This window comes from Eucalyptus grandis, chromosome 2 (assembly GCF_016545825.1).
Source record: "Eucalyptus grandis isolate ANBG69807.140 chromosome 2, ASM1654582v1, whole genome shotgun sequence".
NCBI lineage: Eukaryota > Viridiplantae > Streptophyta > Magnoliopsida > Myrtales > Myrtaceae > Eucalyptus > Eucalyptus grandis.
The window spans coordinates 54,483,807-54,502,947 of NC_052613.1; the positions used below are offsets into that span (position 1 = coordinate 54,483,807).

Consider the following 19,141-nt stretch of genomic DNA (forward strand, 5'->3'; position numbering starts at 1 on the left):
TTTTGGGTTAAAGGCTTCATCCTTTATTTTAGGGATAATTTTAAATAAGGACAAAAAATGTTATCATTTTTTTTTTAAATAAGAGACTAAAGTACATATTGTTTCAAATAAGAATATGAAGTGTCCTTAATTCTACAAAGAAGGGTTTGGGGTTGACATTATTTCAAATAAAGGCTCGAAGAGGCCATATCGGGTTTAAAGAAGGGTTTGATCTCACGAGCTCGCTAAGGTCATTTTTTTTCTTTAATTTTTAATTTGTGTTATTTTTTCTTTTTTTTTTTTCTAAAAATAAAAATTGAAGAAAGGAAAAAAAGCAAATTTTTTTCAAATTCGGGCGAAGGGATGGCATCCTCACCCGCTTGTGGCCACTGCCTTGTTACTGGTGGGGCGGTGGCCACAGGTGAGAGGGCTAAGGCCAACCCTCCCACCTTTTATTTTTTATTTGTGTTTTTATTTGTTTTTATTTTTATTTTTATTTTTCGAATTCATTTTTATGGAAAAAATATAAAAAAGGAAAAAAATAAAGAAAATACAAATTAAATGACCGAAATGTCCTTGATTATCTAGTAAAGTAAGATTATTTTTTTAGATTGATATGCCACTTCATGTTCTTATTTGCAACAAGATTTACTTCATGCTGTTTTTAAAGAAAATAAGAACATTTCATACTCTTATTTAAAATAATATTCACTTTAAATTTTTATTTGAAAAAAATGAGGAGATTTCAAGTTTTTATTTGAAACTTTTTTCTTAGTTTGTGAAGGATGGCCAGTAAGCACATACACTACGCTAAAACGTATGTGCACTTAACGCGCGTGATGACGGTGGACCCCGCCACTTTGGAGGATTTTCATTGGCTTGACTTGTTGAAGTCGTCGCTTATCATTTTTACTCTCTCTCTGCCGAGAAAATACAGCGAAAGCGCGTTGCACCGTCTCCTGGATCCGGCGCTTCGCTAATTCCTCATGAGGAATCCCAAAGATCAGATCCAGCAAGAAGGACTCACATGCCCCGTCGATCAAATTCGATGGGGATTCAGAGATCCTGAAGGAGGATGAAGAGAGACTGGAACTCACCCGACGCAGCGACGACGTCCACTTGCGTCTATGAGGACCGTTCGTCGTCGGGGGTGGATTTCGAGGTGTTCTTGAATTTCAGATGCTCCGATACCCGCCTCAACTTCACCGATTGTCTATATCACTTCTGATTGAAGCAGGGATTTGTGTTTTCAAAGACGAGGAGATCTCAAAGGGTGAAAATATTGGAGGCGAGCTTCTCCGTGCCCTTAGATCCTCTAAAAGATACTTGTCGATCTTTTCTAGGAAGTAGGCATCCAGCGTGTAGTGTCTTTGCGAGCTCATCCACATAGTGGAATGCTCAAGCAAAGTGAAGATAAATTGATCTTACCCATTTTTTATGATGTGAATCATGATGATGTGAAGTTAAAAACTTGATTATACCTTGATGCTCTAGAGAAGCATGAGGGAAAGGTCGGCCAGGATGAAGTTTGGCAATGGAAGAAGGCTCTGATCGAGGTCACAACAATTAAGGGGTGGTCCTTAAAGGACAAAGGGTAAGATTGGAGTTCGGAATCTGCTTTCTCTCCTTTTTGTCTTTCGGGCAATTATTGGGGAGATGGTTTTAAATTATAAGGAATAGAATTTTGTTAATTTGTGGTTCATTATGTTTTCATTGTAATTTCCCTTGTAAATTAATATCCTTTTTTCCCGAACCACTCATCCTAACATAGCATTGATCTAATTCTTAGGACTGATCGGTTCCCGATCCGATCTGGTTTCGAGGTGGAACCGGGAACTGGACTGAGAGGACCAAATTATGGGATCAGGAATCGGACCCATTGGTCCTAGAATCGGGAATCGGACCGATCAACCGGTCTGATGGAACCAATAAATTTGTTGTTTTGGGCCAAAAATAAAATGAAAAATGAGAGACATTGGGAGGAATTATGGTTTGTTTATTAAGAAATTTTAAAAAATATTATATATATAAAATTAATTGATTTGGTCTAGTTGGTCCAGTTGGTCCGTTCGCCTTGGAATCGGGAACTGAACAAACCAGCCATCGGTTCCAAAAGCAGGAACTAGGAATCAGACTGCCCTCTTTGGGAACCGCCCAAAACTAGCTAGTCCAGTTTGGTCCGAGTGTTAGGGGTGTTAAAAACCGAATCGAACGGAAAAATTCAATTTTTTCGGTTCGATTTTCATTTGGTTCGGTTCTCATAAAAAATCAAAATTTTTTTTTTTTATTGGTTAACCAAACTGAACCGAACCAACAAATAGATGAGAGTTTATTTCTTAGTGCCATCCCATGGGGTAAGAGTTTATTTCTTGGTGCTGCTATTCGCTTGGGAAATTTTTTTGCCTACTTCCATTATGTAAGCACCAAAAATCGAAAAACTTAACTGAACTGCTGATACCCCTATGGGCGGTTCCCGGTTCATGTGGTTCCTGGTGCACATCCCGACTAATTCTTTCACGAGTCGATATTTCCTTTTACTGAAGATAGTGATTTTTCATTTGGTAAAACCTTACCCATTCAGAAATCCAACTAGTTTCGTGTCTAAAATATTCCTGAACTCAAGAATTTATATACCATATGTTTCACGCTAAGATACTTGTTTCATTATGCCACACAAGGTGAAATCATCAACGATATTGTGGATGAGATTTTGACCAAGCTAAAGAAAAGAAGGGGAAGTCTGCCTAATTTTTTAGTCGATTGCTGGTCATATAGAAGCCATCATGAAGTTTTTAACGAAGGATCTAGCAACATTAGTTACTTGGTCATTCATGGATTGGGCGGTATCGATAAGATCATTCTTACAAGTATCGCCTTTAATTGAATCTCCAACCAATTTGATTGTTGTAGCTTTCTCCTGACAAAGGTGAATCTGCGAAGCATGGTAGAACTATTGGCTTGCAACAACATTTGTTGTCCGAACTTCGTCTATGCAAATCCATAGAGATCTATGTTTCTATTGATATGGGGATTAAAATAATTGAAAAAAAAAAGGTTTCGTGATGCTAAGGGCATCTTGACGAGATATTGTGCTATCAACAAGTAGCTAGAATATAAATGATAAGCACATGGGCAATGTGTTTATGTGTGCATTTTTAACAAATAGAGACTAGAAAGATTATGCTAAAAAAGAAGGTTGGTTGATTAAATTTATATGTCGGAAATTAAGATTTAAAAATGTTCAATTTGTAAAGTGAAAGGGCCCCTTCAATTGAACCACTTAAAAGAAAACAAAGACCGGTGACAAGAAAAATTAAAGAGATGTCCAGGATAAGGAAAAAATAAATTATTAGCACTTCCACTGACATCAGAATAGCAAAAGGCTCATAACTACTCATTCCAAATTTTTTATAAGCTTGTAGATATGCGCTCCCGTCAGCCTATGTTACTAATCACATTGATGTTCCAGCTCTTTCTCCAGGAGATAATGGTGCACCTGATTTGGCATTGCCAGTACAGTTGCAAAATACCGATTTCCGAAATGCCATGGATGTCGGCCTCATCGCACATCGGCCCATATCTGCAGACCTTTTGAATGTTCCCATTTCTTCAGGAGATGGTGGTGTCACTACAATCGGATTGCCAATACCGTCCTGTGACGTCGATCTACAAAATGCCATGCGCGGCTAAACGATGGATTCATTGAGCCAATTGGGCTGTACAGTACATGAGAATGTTCTCCCCTCAGAACCACCCCGTGGCTTAATACCAAGCATCCTATCTGGTGCTACTCTTCCTCTTCCCGAAGGCAATCGCGTGATGGAAGATCACTCGTTGGACGACTGAATAATCAGGAAGAACTGGTAACAGCAAAGGCGTCACCAAGATAAAGGCGGTGAATTCACCAGGAAGAGAAGTGCCGGAACTGTGCAGTTAGATGACCCGCTGATTGAAGTCATGGTTTGATTTGATTAGTTCTTAATGTTACATTGCGTAAGATGATTCTCCGTTCACCATTTGATAGGAGTGATGGTGTCTTAGACGAGGTCACATCGGTTACCCGTATTCGACCGTGGTCATCATGGATGATGTTATTCTTTCCGGTATATAGAACAGTTCCTTTGAAAGCCCGCTCAAGCGACGAATTTCTCATCCAAAGGTGTCTCATCTCTCTGTTTCAGTTCTATTTAACATCTTTCTTTGAAAGTTATCTCGAGTTTTTAAATGCGATGAACGCAAGGCATGTTGTTCAAAGAGTCGCACAAGGATCACGTGCTTATTATACATCAAAATTGCGATCCATCGAGTCCTATGCATTGAGTCTTCCCCAGACAATAGAGCTATCATTCGGAACGTATACACCGTTAAATCACGATGTCATTCAAACTGTGAGTCGAATAATGATGTCGGGTTACAAATGATAGCTAGTGGATTTTACAAGACTCCACAACGGCCATAAATAGAGGGTTTAGCCGAAGGTGTTCTGTCAGACAGACACGAATAAACTTCTACCGTTTCCCGGGCCTCCTCTCCTTGTTTTCTCAATCTTGAAATTTGTTTTCTGTAATTTCTTGGAAACGAGCTTTGCGAATAGGTTTTTTTTTTTTTGGGTAAAGTAGCAATGCCCCTTTCTAAATGGACACCTATCCACTTCTTTTTGGGCCTTTTCTTTCTCTTTTTGGAGTTTGTTCGACTCCTATAGAAATTATAAATAATGATTTGAAGTGTTATTATTTTTTTAAATAATAGTCTAAAGTAAATTTTATTTTAAATAAAAATATGGAGTGACTATATTAGTTTTAAAGAATGGCCTAAAATGATTATGATTATTTCAAATAAGGCCTAACTTCGTGTAAATTATTCTAACCAATTAAGGATATTTTCTTCAAAACACAAATTAAAATTAAATTAAATTATATTAAATTTTTTATAAAATAAAACTTAGAAAAAATGAGAACACATGTGGCTGTTGCCCCATCGTTGGTGGGGTCGGCGAAGGTTGGCCGGGTTGCCAACGCTTGGGTGAGGGCTAGTGAATCTCACCAATTAGAGGGGAGGGCCACGTGGAAGAGGGCGGCAATGCTCGCCCATGATTCTGTATGCTTTTTGTTGACATTAACATATTATGGATAAGGGTTAAATGTCCAATTGAATTGAAGAATCGTATGGGCTCCAAATGGATGACCTAAAAAACAATCCAAACACTTTTAATCGATTGATGTTCACGATCTTATGCATTTACACGTGACATTTACATATGGTAATTCAACATCGACTTCTAAAGGTCTATCCCCTAGACCATCATCAGAGCATTTTATGTAAGCAATGAATGCGTCGATTAAGCATTGGATGACAACGCAAATACTACGCTATAGAAATCGGGTGCTGTAATTTTCGATCATAATATGGATCGATCCATTCTTGAAAGTTTTGCTCGTTTTGTACACTTAACTTTAGATCACATAAAATTCAAGTGGGGTCACGTCACTACACGATAATTGACCGAAGCAGAGTTTAGCTTAAACGAACATTAAAGAAAAGTCTCAATGTTCTTTTGGTGATTAAAGTGGTTTAGCTTTTAATTTTGCAATTAATCCGTGATGGGGCTAAATCAAGGAAAATCAAGAAAGACAATATTCGAAGGCTTGTTCGTTCCATGGAAACTCAATAATTTGATTTTTTTTCTTTTATTAAAATGGAAGGTTATCTCACTCAAAAAAATTAGTCAATGTACAGAATTTAAATCCTCGACAATAATTCACGCCTAAACATCTTCGACGATTATGACCATATCTTTCTCATTATTTATTTACAAGCACTACGAGCAATCATCAACATCAGTTATTATCGTTCCTGGATACAAAACGCATTATAAGTTATATTTATGTTGAGTTTCCATAGGTGGCCGCAATAATTTTGCGCGTAATATATATAGTGGGCAGATTCATCTAAAAGGAATTAATTGTACGTAGCTTTCTGGCCCAAAAAAAAAAAGAAAAGAAGAGAGAGAGAAAAAAAGACAGTAACATATTTTAATTCGGACCACCATCGTCGTCGAGCCTTTCACTTCTCTCTCCATCGTGGGTGGGGAAACTGGGGGAAACTGAGTACAGAGGTTGGTTTACTCCAACCATCGCCAACCCACCAACATTCTCTCTCTTTCTCTCTCTCTCTATACCCTCGGAAATGTCGAATTACACGGTCGAGTCTTGCAAGGTCGAGTCCGCCGACCGGGTCGTCCTCCACACGCGGCTGTTCAAGCCGAGGGAGGACGCCGGGAGGGCCGACGACGGCGGCGGCGGCCTGGGGGTCGTCCTGGTGCATCCCTACACGGTGCTCGGCGGGTGCCAGGCCCTGCTGAGGGGCATCGCCTCCGAGCTCGCCGGGAGGGGCCTGCCGGCGGTGACGTTCGACATGCGCGGGGCCGGGAAGTCCACCGGGCGGCCCTCGCTCACCGGGTTCGCCGAGGTCAAGGACGTGATCGCCGTCTGCAAGTGGGCCTGCGACAACCTCTCGCTCCGCAGGATCCTGCTCGTGGGTTCTTCTGCTGGTGAGGTTTCTTTGAAGGATTTGTGGTTTGATTTGGGTGATGTTATGAGGTTCTCGGGAAGTGTTTGATGGTGGCGCGGCTTGGTTTTCTTGAGTTAGATTAGGGTGAGCTAGGATTGGTCGTCTTCTTTTTAGATGGTCTGGTTGAGCATTTCGTTTTGCAGATCTACCGAATGGGGCTTTGTGTTTCACTGCTCTGCTTGTTAGATAGATATGTGAATCGTCTTTAGCCATGCCTTTTGATGTGGAAGGTGATGAATTTGTCGTCGAAACGGTAGAAATAGGGGGTTTGGACTACTGTTTTTGCGGATGTTACCTTGCTGATTGAGTCGTCTCTAGTCTGTCCACTGTGATCCTTTGCATTCTTGAGCTGTCTGCTTGTTTCCGATCCTTTGGCTATGATGCAAATCTTGGTTGACGAAGGTCTTCTATCACTCTATAATCTGAAAGTTGCTTTCTGGTGGTGTTGCCGGTAGCTGCTTTAATTGTGGCAAGTCTTGGCCGACAGAGTCTATCTGATTTTCAGTCCGAGAGTGCTCGCAATTTATTATTTTGAACTCGAGCTTTAGAATGATGGTTTGTGCACGGCTGTCTCAGAATCTAATAGATTGCATGTGGGTACTAGCTTGTGAGTGTGAACCGGAAAGTTTACTCAATCCCTCAACTGTCCATCTTACAGCAGCTACTGCGTTGGATGACAATACCAGCATAGTGTCCTCCCATATTAGTTTCAAGTCTTTGGACTTTGTTTTTAGTCGTTATAACAATCACATTAAGCTTCCTGCCAAACTGGCACTGCAACAGAGTTTTCTATTTCTGTGCATATACAATAGCAATGAAGGGGCAATGTTTGCACCTATGTAGATGTAAGTGTAATAATAATAACTGGCATAATATATTCTCAATGTGGTTAAAAACTCGATGAAGTTGTCATAAAAGGACTGGGATCGTTTCCATTTGTTTACTCAATTTGGGTGCCCAAACATTGTGCTACATCACCTTGAAGGAAACATTAGTGGTTGAGAATGAGATGTCATTATAAGTCATATGTCATGATCTTCAAAAAATAAATCCTTTACCAGAGAAAGGATTGCAATGCTCTTCAAAATTAAGCATCTAATGTGCATTGCTCATTTGCTTGTGTCAAGACTACTGTCGCCCCCCGCCCCTGGGGGTGGGGAAGAGTTGTTTCATGTACTGTGCAAAGGCAGCATTGAGTCTCTTTAAATGTAGATATTAGGTTTGCAAACTGTGTGCATCTGTCTTCTACCTCATTAACTAAGATTAGGTTCTTTAAACCTGACACGAACGGTTGCTTGTGACGAAGGAGAAGGCTGTGATGGTTATTCTTATGAATCATCATCTTAGCATGAGAGGTGGGACAGAAGAAGGCGGGAGAGTGCTCTATTTGCAACTCTTATTTTTTCCAGCATCTAGAGAATACAGACATTGGAGGTGCAAAGTAATAATTACAGACTTTAGTATGAAGAAGATGGGGATAGGAGTTAAAATTGTGAAATCTAGTACATCTGGAGGCTGATTGATCTGATTTGTCCGCTTGCAGTTCCTTTTTCCATATTGAATGACCAAGTATGGAAGTTACTGAAACTGCCACCTTATCTAAACGTTGGAAATTTCACTAAGTTGCTTGTGATTATGCAACACTTTGTACCCTGATTTCACTAACATATGGAGGTTTATTTCTTTTTCTAATTCTCTTACAGGGGCGCCAATTGCTGGCTCAGCTGTGGATCAGATAGAACAAGTCGTGGGTTATGTTAGCATAGGCTATCCTTTTGGAATGATTTCTTCAATTCTCTTTGGGCGGCACCATAAATCTATCTTGCAATCCCCAAAACCGAAGTTCTTCATCATGGGAACTCGCGATGGCTTTACGAGTGTGAAGCAGTTAGAGAACAAGCTGAGCGGAGCAGCAGGTCGAGTAGAAAAGCATCTGATTGAAGGAGCAGGGCACTTTCAAATGGAAGGCCCTGCTTTTGATGCGCAGATGGTGAGTATTATTCTTGAGTTCATTGCGTCTTTGTAATATTATTGGCTTGTTACTATGCAACAGCTGTTTATAAGGAGTAGAGGCTTGAGTGCATGCCTTCAGTTCTGGGGCCTTGTGCCCGTATGCTCGCTTGCCTTCTTGGTGGATGATGTTGAATCCTAGTATTGGCAATTTGGCAGTAGGAACTGTACCTAAGGTTCCATTTTCTAATCCTGTCTCATGAAAGCAATCTGCAACAGCATGCATCCCACACACACAAGTGCGCACATGTGTGCACAGACAGAGATCACTTAGAACTTGGAGAATCATTGTGTAGAAATGATATACAGTTCATTTGATTATCAAAGAAGCTGTACATAGTAACTGAGTTAGGAATCGGTTTGAGATTCAATTACAATGACAGGTCAGTAGTCAATCCTAACTCTAGTAAAGGTTACAGGCTCAGACATAGTTAGAACTGGCCGGGACTTGAAATGCAATTGCACTCTCATCGAAATATGTGATGTTGAGAAAACCACCGTCTCTCCGGTTCTCTCCATCAGATCCAGAACTTGGTCTGCTCAAAGTCTCAAACTGCCCCTCCCCTCGATTGCCTTTTTGGAAGGCTACAATCCCTTTTCATCTGTTGTAAAGATAAAAGGAAAGCACAAAGAATTGAAAATTGCACTTTGGACAATGGTGAACCGACGCATTATACCCATATAAGTTTGCTCCTCATGGGCATCATTGAACTATGATATTTTTATTGGTCATTCAATCCGAAGAGCCACTCTATGGATTGATGAATGAAATACAATGTACAAGGCGGGAAGAAAGTGAAAAATTTAAAAAAGAAGGAAAAAGAGAGAAATGAAGAACTTAAGGACCTCCGAACCTGACTGTGTATACTTTGATTCTGACAAGTTTTACAGAGCTAGCGATGTCTACAATGGCAACGCGCGATCTGTGTCTGAGTCGTCTCGGTCTAACTTCATATGCTAGGTTATTGGGTAAAAGTAATCAGTAATAATTACCACTTTCACCATCGGATGCATCTTGAAGCATGGAGATCGCACCAAGCAGGGCCTGCTCCTGCTCCTGCATTTGGACACGCATATTAGGGTAAAGGCCATGCGAGACGGAATATGATTCGACCGTAGACGGAATATGTTTCGTATCATTACCTTAAGAGCCCTCTTCGCTTCTGCAATCTCTGCCACGTCGGGCGGGCTCGCACTTAACACTTTCTCCACCTGTATAGAAGTCAACCTTAGATTAGTCAGATTAAATGGCATGACTCTTAACCAGTTAGTCTATACGAAGACAACAGCCCACCTCCTTGACTAGAGAATCTGTGTTGAGCAATTCAATGTCGCCCAAATCCTTCCGGCCTACGCCACTCTGCATTGAAGGGAGATTCTTTGAGTCTGTCCCTTCGTCGTCCCTTTACCTTTTCCAGGTCCAGTAATAGCACCACCTTTCGGAGTGGACTTCTTGACTCCCCGGCTGACACCAGGATGGCCCCCTCTATTAGAAATTCCATGGTCATGGCCTTCCCACCGGATGTCTGAGGGAGGTATCTACCATTAAGACAAAAAGGAAATTGTGAGAATTTTATTTGAGACAAAAGGGAAGAGTATCAATTTTTGTAATGCAGTATGTCACTATCATGATGATCTTACGGCTGGAATATGCTATGGTCTCATGACTGGTAATAACTAGGACCACGAGACTCCTCTACCAGTCTATTCCCCAACATGAGTCCTCAGTATTTGAGCAGCCTATCCGTGTGCTTGCATTTTGAAGACATATTATTGAGGGTCCAAAAATGTTAGAGAACTCGCCCTATTGACCAGGTTACAGCAGGATGAGGATGAGATTTCCCACGTTAAATTCGAAAGCCACGCTCCTTTTTCTGACCATTCTGACTACTAAGTATATGAAACATGTAAGTCTTGACTAAAATCAACCATTCACCTTTGCTGGCTACTTTCATGAAGCTAATAAGTTAGCAAGCTTTGACTATGTCTGGCTAAAAGGTTGAGACAACTTAAAGTGGCTTACCCTTCTCTAACCAACTGCTAAAACCAGCCAGTCTGGGCCCAATTTGAGTACAAGTGGCTTCGGTTAAGTCACGGTAGTCATGATTCATTGCGACACTTGGCAAGATTTTTTCTACTAAAGTTCAATTATGTAATGAGGTTGAGTAGACATTCTTACCTCTCTGAGGTCAACCCATTCCCATGTTTCATTTGCTGTCTCAATATCGTAGACCAATGCATGGTGCCCCTATTAAAACACAAAAAGGAAGCTCAATGGAGGTGCATTTGCAGTGTGGTCTCATTAGCAATAAGTTACTTACCTCAGCTGAATTATAATCTGTTATGACAGCCTCATAGAAGTTGTTATCATCAGGCCATCTAGTCCAAACTTTCTTGCCTATCAGTGAATCAGAGTTTGCTCGAAAGGCCCCAGAGAAACCACGAATGGCACCTTGAGGCCTTCCACCAGCACCTGCCGTAGAGTTCTGCATGGAATTTATAGATGATCCAGTGAGTAGAACATAATAAATCAAGCAAAGAGGAAAGATCCATCTGAATTCGCCATTACTTCTATATCAAATATAGAACTCACTGATTTTGGCTTCTTACTCCTGCCTCCAGGATGAGGCCCTTGTCTAAATGTTGATGGAGATGGTTGTAATGACGGTATTGCTGGAGATGGTGTAAATGCAGACAAAGAAGCAACAGACTGTGGGGTCTTCATTTTCTTTTCAGATGCCAAAAGATTGCGACTAGGTGCAGGGTCTTGGATGTGCCTAGAAGTTCCAGGCCTGCCTGGTTGAAAACCATTTGCCTTTCTCCACTCTCTGCTCCATGATTGATTGCAGTAGTCAAAACACAGGGCTTACAGGCAACTATATAACATAGAATCAGCAATTAGAAAATGTACATGATGTCGAGCTATCGCACCTTATCCGCTGAAGAATGTCTTCCGAATTGACCTTGGAAAGAAGCTCTCTATGTTGCTCATCTGACACTCTCAGCTCTTTCCTAAGTTCGGTAATCAAACTCTCCTTATCCTGCAAAAACACCATATGTGGAAGCTGCTTAAGATAAAGCATGGAAGACGGATCGACTGAAATGACAAGTCGAGTAAAGATACCCAAGTAATGGCGTCAGATTGAGCCTTAAAGGCTCGAAGTATTGAACAATAAGCTTCTTGCTCAATATGGTAGATCTGATTTTCCACGTTGTTGTGTATCTTGAGTAACGGTGCAGTTCCTAAAACTGCAGATCTTCCATTTCCAGCAGCCTGTCCTCTCTGATATCTGCTCCGTTGCGGAGGAGGGAGGCCGTCATCTGTACCTGCAGTAGTTTAGTTGGCAAAAATTTGTCTTGAGATTTACCACATGTGACTGCACTGGTTATAATTCTTTCATTCTTCATCAGTACCCAAAAAATTAAAATATAAAACGCTTGCAAGTGTATGTAAAGCTAGGTACTTAAGTGATCATGGTTAAGTTCCAACAAACTCCTAACCACTGCATGTTGCAGTTTTCATAAACAAAGAGAGCTACCAATCTTTAACACTATAACTTGGCCAACGATCTAGAGGAAATCAGATCATTGGTCAAGCATGCAAGTAGGGGCAGCAATTTCTGACATGACAAAGGAATGCACCTTGAAGACAACGTGACACAGGAAAAAATCATAAACAAAATCCGAATATGTCATAAAATGAACACGGTAAACAATTATTTAATCCAGTTCAAAAACCAGATCATACTAGAGAAAATTTAAACTATTTAGCAATAACATGGTTTGATACAACTGATTGACAGAACCACAATGATTGGACACAATTGACAGCCCTGTGTACAACTAGATCAAACCCATAGCGAGTAAAACTCCCACAAATTCAATATGTATGACAAAGAAACACGTATGTCCTGATGAGAACTTACTCCCATAAGCTTCCCCACACATTCCAACAGCATAGTTTGAAGAGCACCAAGAGAAGTCAGAATTCTCACAACCTATCTCAATGTCTAAAGGTTTTACCACCACCTTGGCAGTTTATATACCAAGGGGTGAAACCACAAAAGGATGAAACCCGATCCTTATTAACATGGTACATCTAATCACAGTTATCACCAACATTAGAATCGGAAGCGCTACTAAATCTTTTCAAGCCAATTCTCAGATGAAACAACAGCAGCAGCCCCAAACACTTTCTCAGCACCCTCAGTATCTTGAACTATCTCTCTCCACTCCCCTCAAAACTTTAGCAGGAAACAACCATCAAAACCACACAATTCTACAAGAGCTTTCATAACCAAACCAAAATTGTAGTTCTTAAACCCTTTCAAAGCCAAGTCCATAAACCCTTCCAAAACTTAATCCATCCAGTTCCACGTACAACTCTGCACTAAAAGCACAAAAAAATTCGTACTTTCCTGCCGAGCAAGAACCATAAAACACAACGGATTGCTTTAATTGCCATGGAAACAAACTGCTATGACTTCACTCTCATCTCAAAATTTAACTAATTGGTTAACATAATAAATTCCACTAATAAATTCCAAAAACGACATTAGACACCAACACAACCTCGAAAACAACAGAATCAGTCAAAAAAAAGAAAGTGAAAATCTCACCGCTGCTGCTATCAGGCATATCATGATCCATCCCCGTTGCTTCAAACCAAGAAATTTCGCCAATGAAAAACCCCGAATTCGCTTCAGCCACACTCCTAAGCCCCACGAACCCGGAAGAACACCTCAAGGAAAGAATCGACGAGTCTCGATACCGAACCCGAACCAGTCATTTCTAAGTACTCATCGAATCCGCCTGAAAGAACTCAATTTGATGCATAAATACACGAAGAAACCGAGAGCAATCAACAAAATCACAACAGGGCGTACCTACAGTCGTTCGCCATGGAACATTCCCAAGAAGAGCCGATTTACGTGCGATTATCGCAAAATTTGTGGAGAAACACCGGCAATCCGAACAATCGAACTTCGGGATCACGAAATAAGGAAAATCGAACTCAGATGCGAAGGGAATTGGAGTTGAGAAGAAGAATTTTGAGCGAGATTACAATGAAAATTAGGGTTTGAGCAGGAGCGAGGGCGAGAAGGAGAGTCGCGAGGGGGGAACTGGGAATTTTTCGGTCCCCGGACCGGCGAGAGGAGAGAACCGGTCAGAACTGGAAACCGCTCCCGACTCGGCCGGTCGAACGTCCGGTCCGACCCCGGTCTAGAAAAACCAACCAGATAGACTTGCAAAAGAGCACTTCCGAGGCCGGAGAGATTTATGATATGGATCAATGGCGTCTAGAGAGGAAAAGACAGTCCCCTCGAGACACACTGAAAGAAGGGCCGTATTAGGGGTGTTATATACACGGCACAGATTTAGTTGCCGGTTTAACTTTGCCTTCTTGCAGAAATAATCTATGCCCTGATGCATCCAATGTCAATCCACAACATTAAAACTTTCGGCCTATCTTGGTAGACTATCTAGTGATGAAGAGGCTCAGATTATTTAGCTTGTATGAAACATGCTAAACGCGGGTTAGGTTACGATATATGTCAATGCCATCGTTGGATTTCCGTTAACGGAAATGTCTCCGGCTTCGTTTAAGGTATTTTTACATTTTTCGGCATGTTAGGTTTCGATGTAATCATCAATTACTTACTTAACAATCCGAAACATAATATTATCCTAGCTAATCTTGGCCTATCTTAGTTGGGTAGGTTATCCAATGACGAAGAGGCTAAGGTGGATATGTTTCTGAAAAATGAATGATTTGAAATATATTTTTTAAAAAATGATTACTCTTATCGTTTGAAATAATTAGTTAATGAAAAATATTTTATTAATCCATCACAATTCATGTCTAAACTTTTTTGTGAATTAGAAAAATATTTTTTGTTTATTCATTTTTGTAAGCGATATAAACAATTATTTTTAGTAAGATTTTTTTACATCATTTGTTTTCCCCAAAACAAACACACCATGATATTACCTTGATAATAATGTTTTCACATTTTCAAAGTAAACTTTTAATTTGATAAATAAACTAATTAGCCATGGTATATTGTTGCCTAGTGCTTCTTCAATGCACTTTTTAAGACATGCCCCTGTGGCTCTGACCAATTGTATGATGGTCAAGAATGAGTTTGGTTTAGAGGTTTTGAGGTTCACGTTGTCATGTCCGATCTCTCTGATCTGTTGTGTTGAGTCTCTCACTGAATCCTTTTGCTGGGCTTCATATTCACATGGACTAAATTTGACATAATCCTTTCACTTTGGCAATACATCATGCCCCATGCATAAATTTGTCTAGAACTTAACTGACTATAGTGTAATTTTTTCACGAGAAGAAACCTATTATTTACTAACTTGGACCGTTTGTGGTTGCATAGTGAGGAAGATGAGAAGGCCACAAGATCTTGTATCTGATTGATTTAGGGATTGTTTGGTAATCATCCAAACAGTACCCGATTTTAATTTTTTGTTCACGAGAATAGTTTTGGAACAAAGTCGTGTTTAGTAAAGTTTTTGTTCCCGGGAATAAATTTATATTTTTTTTTTTGTTTTTGTTTCCGGAAGTAGATTTGGAATAGAATCAAGAATACAAAAAAAGTTGATTTTTGTTATCAAAACCAACTCTTCTTCTTCTTCTTCATCGACTGCCATCTTGTGGTTGCCGTCCACTGTCGGTTGCCTGCAATTGGTTTGGTGAGCTCGCTAGGCTAGGGGGAGGTCCAATGAGCTTGTCGGAGGCAAGCCCAGCCATCGGCAAGGCTCAGCCTTGCTGGGGTTGGGTGAGGCCCGCCTAGCCCTGGTGAGGCCTATTTGGCCACCGGCAAGGCTGGGCAAGCCTCGTAATATGGCTTGATCGAGCCTCACCGGTGGCCAAGCGGGCCTCGCCCGGCCTCGCCGGTATCCTTGCCCAACCGCCGGCGAGGCTCGGGCGACGAGGGCCGGCCTCGTCGAGGGCCGGCTACTTCGGTGAGGTCGTTGATCCTACGCGGCGACCGGCCACAAGAAGAAGAAGAAGAATAGGAGAAAAAGAAAAAAAAAGAAAAGAAAAAAAGGAAAAAAAGTAAAAAAAATTATTTAAAAATTAAAAGAAATTGATTTGAAACAAAATTAATGAGTACAAGTACCAAATGCAATTCTATTCCAGAATCAGAATTTTTAGATAGTTACCAAATGGCTTAGTGCCTGTTTGGTAACTATTTTAACAGTGACTGATTCTGATATTTTGTTCTTGAGAGTAGTTTGGGAATAGAATTGCGTTTGGTAAAATTTTTGTTCTCGGAACAAATTTCTATTTTTATGTTCCTGGAAGTAGATTTGGAACAGAATCAAGAATAAAAAAAAAAAATTTGATTCTTGTTCCGGAACAAATCTAAGAATCAAAATCAACTATTCTTCTTTCATTTTTCTTATTTTTTTCTTTTCTTCTTCTTCATCAACCACCATCCTGCGATTGCCGTATGCCGTCGTCGCTGCCACCGACGGCGGTTGCCGGCAACCGGTCCGATGATGGTTCGGTGAGCTCGCTGGAGGCAAGCCTAACCATTGGCGAGGCTCAGCCTGGCCGGTGGCTAGGTGGGCCTCACCGGGGTTGGGCGAGGCCGAGCCTCGGTGGGGCTGGGAAAGCCTCACCGGTGGCTAGGCGGACCTCGTCCCAGCCACGGCGAGGCCCACCTCGCCACCGGCGAGGCTCGGTGGATAAGGGCCGACGACGCTTTGGTGAGGTTGCCGACTCTCGTCTGGCCAGTTGCTAGTCTTGCGACTGGCCTGAAGAAGAAGAAGAATAGGAGAAAAAAGAAAAAAAAAAAGAAAAGAAAAAAAGGAAAAAAATATAAAAAATATTTAAAAATTAAAAGAAATTGATTTGGAACAGAATCAATGAGTATGGTACCAAACACAATTTTATTTCAAAATCAGAAATTTTGAATAGTTACTAAACGGTTTAAAATGCTTAGAATTTGTTCCCTGCTCTTATTCTATTTCTATATTCTTTCGAAATTCAAGGACTAACTACTGAATCACATATAAAAAACAGGGAATAGATTAATAGGTCCGTTGAAATGAAAAATAAAGGATTTCAAATCCATCTTCTTATCCTATAACTAATATAAACTAATTCGATTGAAAAAGAGAGGATAGAGAGTCCGTTGATGAGTCTACCTATCTCCGAGGTATCTATTCTTTTCTTACTAGAATACCTTGTTTTGACTATATTAGTGGTGGTATACAATTGTTTTACGTACTAATGAAGATCTTATACGAGAGCCATTTTTCTATTATTTCTTTCTGCCATATCCTTAATAGCAGGTTGGTTACACCTACAACCGAAAAAATCTGCTCCCGGGAATAGAAACGTTATCAAATGCGCCTTTAAAATGCTTAGAAATTGTTTTTGAGAACAAAATAAAAAAGAATAATTTATAATCAGAATCTGTTCCCGAAAACAGAATTGTTACCAAATGCGAACTTAAAGACTATTGTTAGTGGGGTATTTTGAATCTTGTGTTTCGAATTTGCATAGTGGTTGGTAGAGTTTTGGTCTTCCGAGTTCCAACTGGTATGTATGAACGTTGTGAGGAGATTTAAGCTTTTACTTCGATCTACCCTGTTATACTCCAAAACCATTAAGAATGGGGATGACACAGCCGTCCTTTCAACCGAAAGACACAGTCTCAAACCAAATCCAAAGTCCACTTCCAAAAATCCACATTGACAACGCTCTTGCTTTATTAGTTGCTAAGCAAATATCTTGAAAAAGTTGGGAAATAGAGAGATGATCAACCACAACTTAGTGAGTGGTGCCATCTCTTTTATAGGTTTATAAATTCATGTCTTGAAAGAGATTAAAAATTTCAATATTATACGAGTAATTAAAACATGTTTGTTGGATAGAGGTCTGGATTGGGCAATTACTACTTTTTAATATTTGAGAATGATTTGAGAATGGTTTCATGAAAGGTATCGTGAAATGATATATCGCTTTGTGAATTGGTTTATGGAATGAGTTCTAAGATGATTTGAGAAACCTTTTATGAAAAATGCTACAAAAGATTATATATATATATTGATTTGTGAATCTATTGGATGAATTGAGTTATAAAAGGTTATATAGTTGGTTTATGAAATGTATTATGGATTATGTTATTGCTTATAAATTGAATTTTTGGTATTGGAGAATGGTTATTTATGCTCAATAGGATTGCGAATCTAATGAGGTATGTATACCGGGTTTAGGATATCTTTTTGGGTTGAGCCATCGGTTTTGCAGATGGAGACCCTACCAAGGAGGAATTTTGGTTGCCTTGTCACCATGCGTTGTGTCGTGACCATGATTAGGTATTGAGCAAAAGATTGATTGATGGATGGACCATCGACATGCGTTTTGATATAAGATAGATCAATGGATGGACCATTGATATGATAGAGATTAATTAGCAGACTTGACCATTGATATTTGAATCGTGATGGTGAATTTAAATGTGTATTTCTGACTTATAATGAATGACTTGTGATATGTATATTTAAAGAATTGGATTATGAGTTTTTAGTAGTACAAAGCTCTATACTTATAGATATGCATAGTGGTGTTCAATGTGCTTATAAGAGATATGTACTACTCACTAAATTTGTGACTGCTCACCTCTCTATTTCCCAATTCTTTTAGGTTCTTTAGTTAACAGCTAATAGAGTGAGAGCGTTGTCAATGTGGATTTTTGGAAGTGGGAAAAAGTGGGTTGTAAAATTTAAAAAGTAGAAGGAAGGGGGGCTTGGTTAAATAGAAGTCGAGAGCTCCCTTGAGCAAAAAGAAAGGAAAGAAAGAGAAAAGAAGAAGACGAAGGTGGAGGAGGAGGAGGAGGAGAAGAAGAAAGGGGAAGAAAGGAAAGGGGATTTGGCATGTGCACGCTGTGGATGCCTCGCCAAGCTGACTTGACTCCGTAACACAATGCTCCGTAAGAGATTAAGCCACTCTCTTTTGTCCAATCTAAGTATTTTCTAGGTTTATGGCTCAAATTCGGAATTTTGGGAAAATTGAGCGGCGAAGTCCGATTTTTGAGTTGTTGAGCTATGTACTTTTATAGGAAGAATATTTTATGGTGTTGTGAAGCTATAACATTTTACGAATCACAATTTGAGTTTACAGTTTGCCCAAAATAAATTTCAAAATTTCCCACCCATGATGAATAGTGCGCATCCAATAGCTTCGGGCTAGCATATTGTCATTTTTCAGCTTGATTTTGGGACGGTCAAGTTAGAATTTTTGTAGTATGTTTGAAGGGTTTTCCATTGACTATAAGTATGTTTGGAACGGAGTTCGGAGGAAAAAGTTTTGGCCTAATCAATTGTGTGCCAAAAGGCCAAAACTCCACATTGCAAACAACATGAATAATCGCTTTGGGTATGCAATTTATGAGTGCATAGGAGTCGTTTTGTTAGCGTTAAGATGTAATTTAGTTGTTTTGTAGTTGAGGTGGAGTTTTATTTGGGTAAAAGAGCGCTTCAAGTGCCAAAACTTGGCACAAATAGACACTTAAGTGTCAAAATTTACGAAAGTGACACTTAAGTGTTATTT

The 19,141-nt window shown here is 40.0% G+C and overlaps 1 protein-coding gene and 1 non-coding gene across 2 annotated transcripts; one reads left to right on the forward strand and one right to left on the reverse strand.

Annotated features, from left to right (window-relative positions):
- The first annotated feature begins 6,041 nt into the window (after nt 1-6,041).
- On the forward strand, nt 6,042-8,749 carry LOC104433807. Its single transcript, XM_010046677.3, has 2 exons — nt 6,042-6,529; nt 8,253-8,749. Exons 1-2 carry the CDS (start codon nt 6,166-6,168, stop codon nt 8,573-8,575), a joined length of 687 nt encoding a protein of 228 aa, XP_010044979.1. The 5' UTR covers nt 6,042-6,165; the 3' UTR covers nt 8,576-8,749.
- Nucleotides 8,750-8,872: 123 nt separating this feature from the next.
- LOC104433808 lies at nt 8,873-13,887 on the reverse strand. The gene is made up of 11 exons (XR_005548529.1): nt 13,446-13,887; nt 13,179-13,371; nt 11,684-11,886; nt 11,491-11,600; nt 11,153-11,387; nt 10,881-11,045; nt 10,739-10,807; nt 9,854-10,098; nt 9,703-9,771; nt 9,553-9,616; nt 8,873-9,161 (listed from the first exon to the last, which is right to left on the reverse strand). It is a non-coding gene; the product is annotated as a protein EMSY-LIKE 3 (transcript).
- Between the last annotated feature and the right edge of the window lie 5,254 nt (nt 13,888-19,141).

Bases quoted from the DNA above. Each gene is read 5' to 3' on its own strand.
- LOC104433807 (XM_010046677.3), top strand. From the start codon at position 6,166: ATGTCGAATTACACGGTCGAGTCTTGCAAGGTCGAGTCCGCCGACCGG. The intron at 6,530-8,252 runs GTGAGGTTTCTT...ATTCTCTTACAG, and splicing joins GCTCGTGGGTTCTTCTGCTG to GGGCGCCAATTGCTGGCTCA.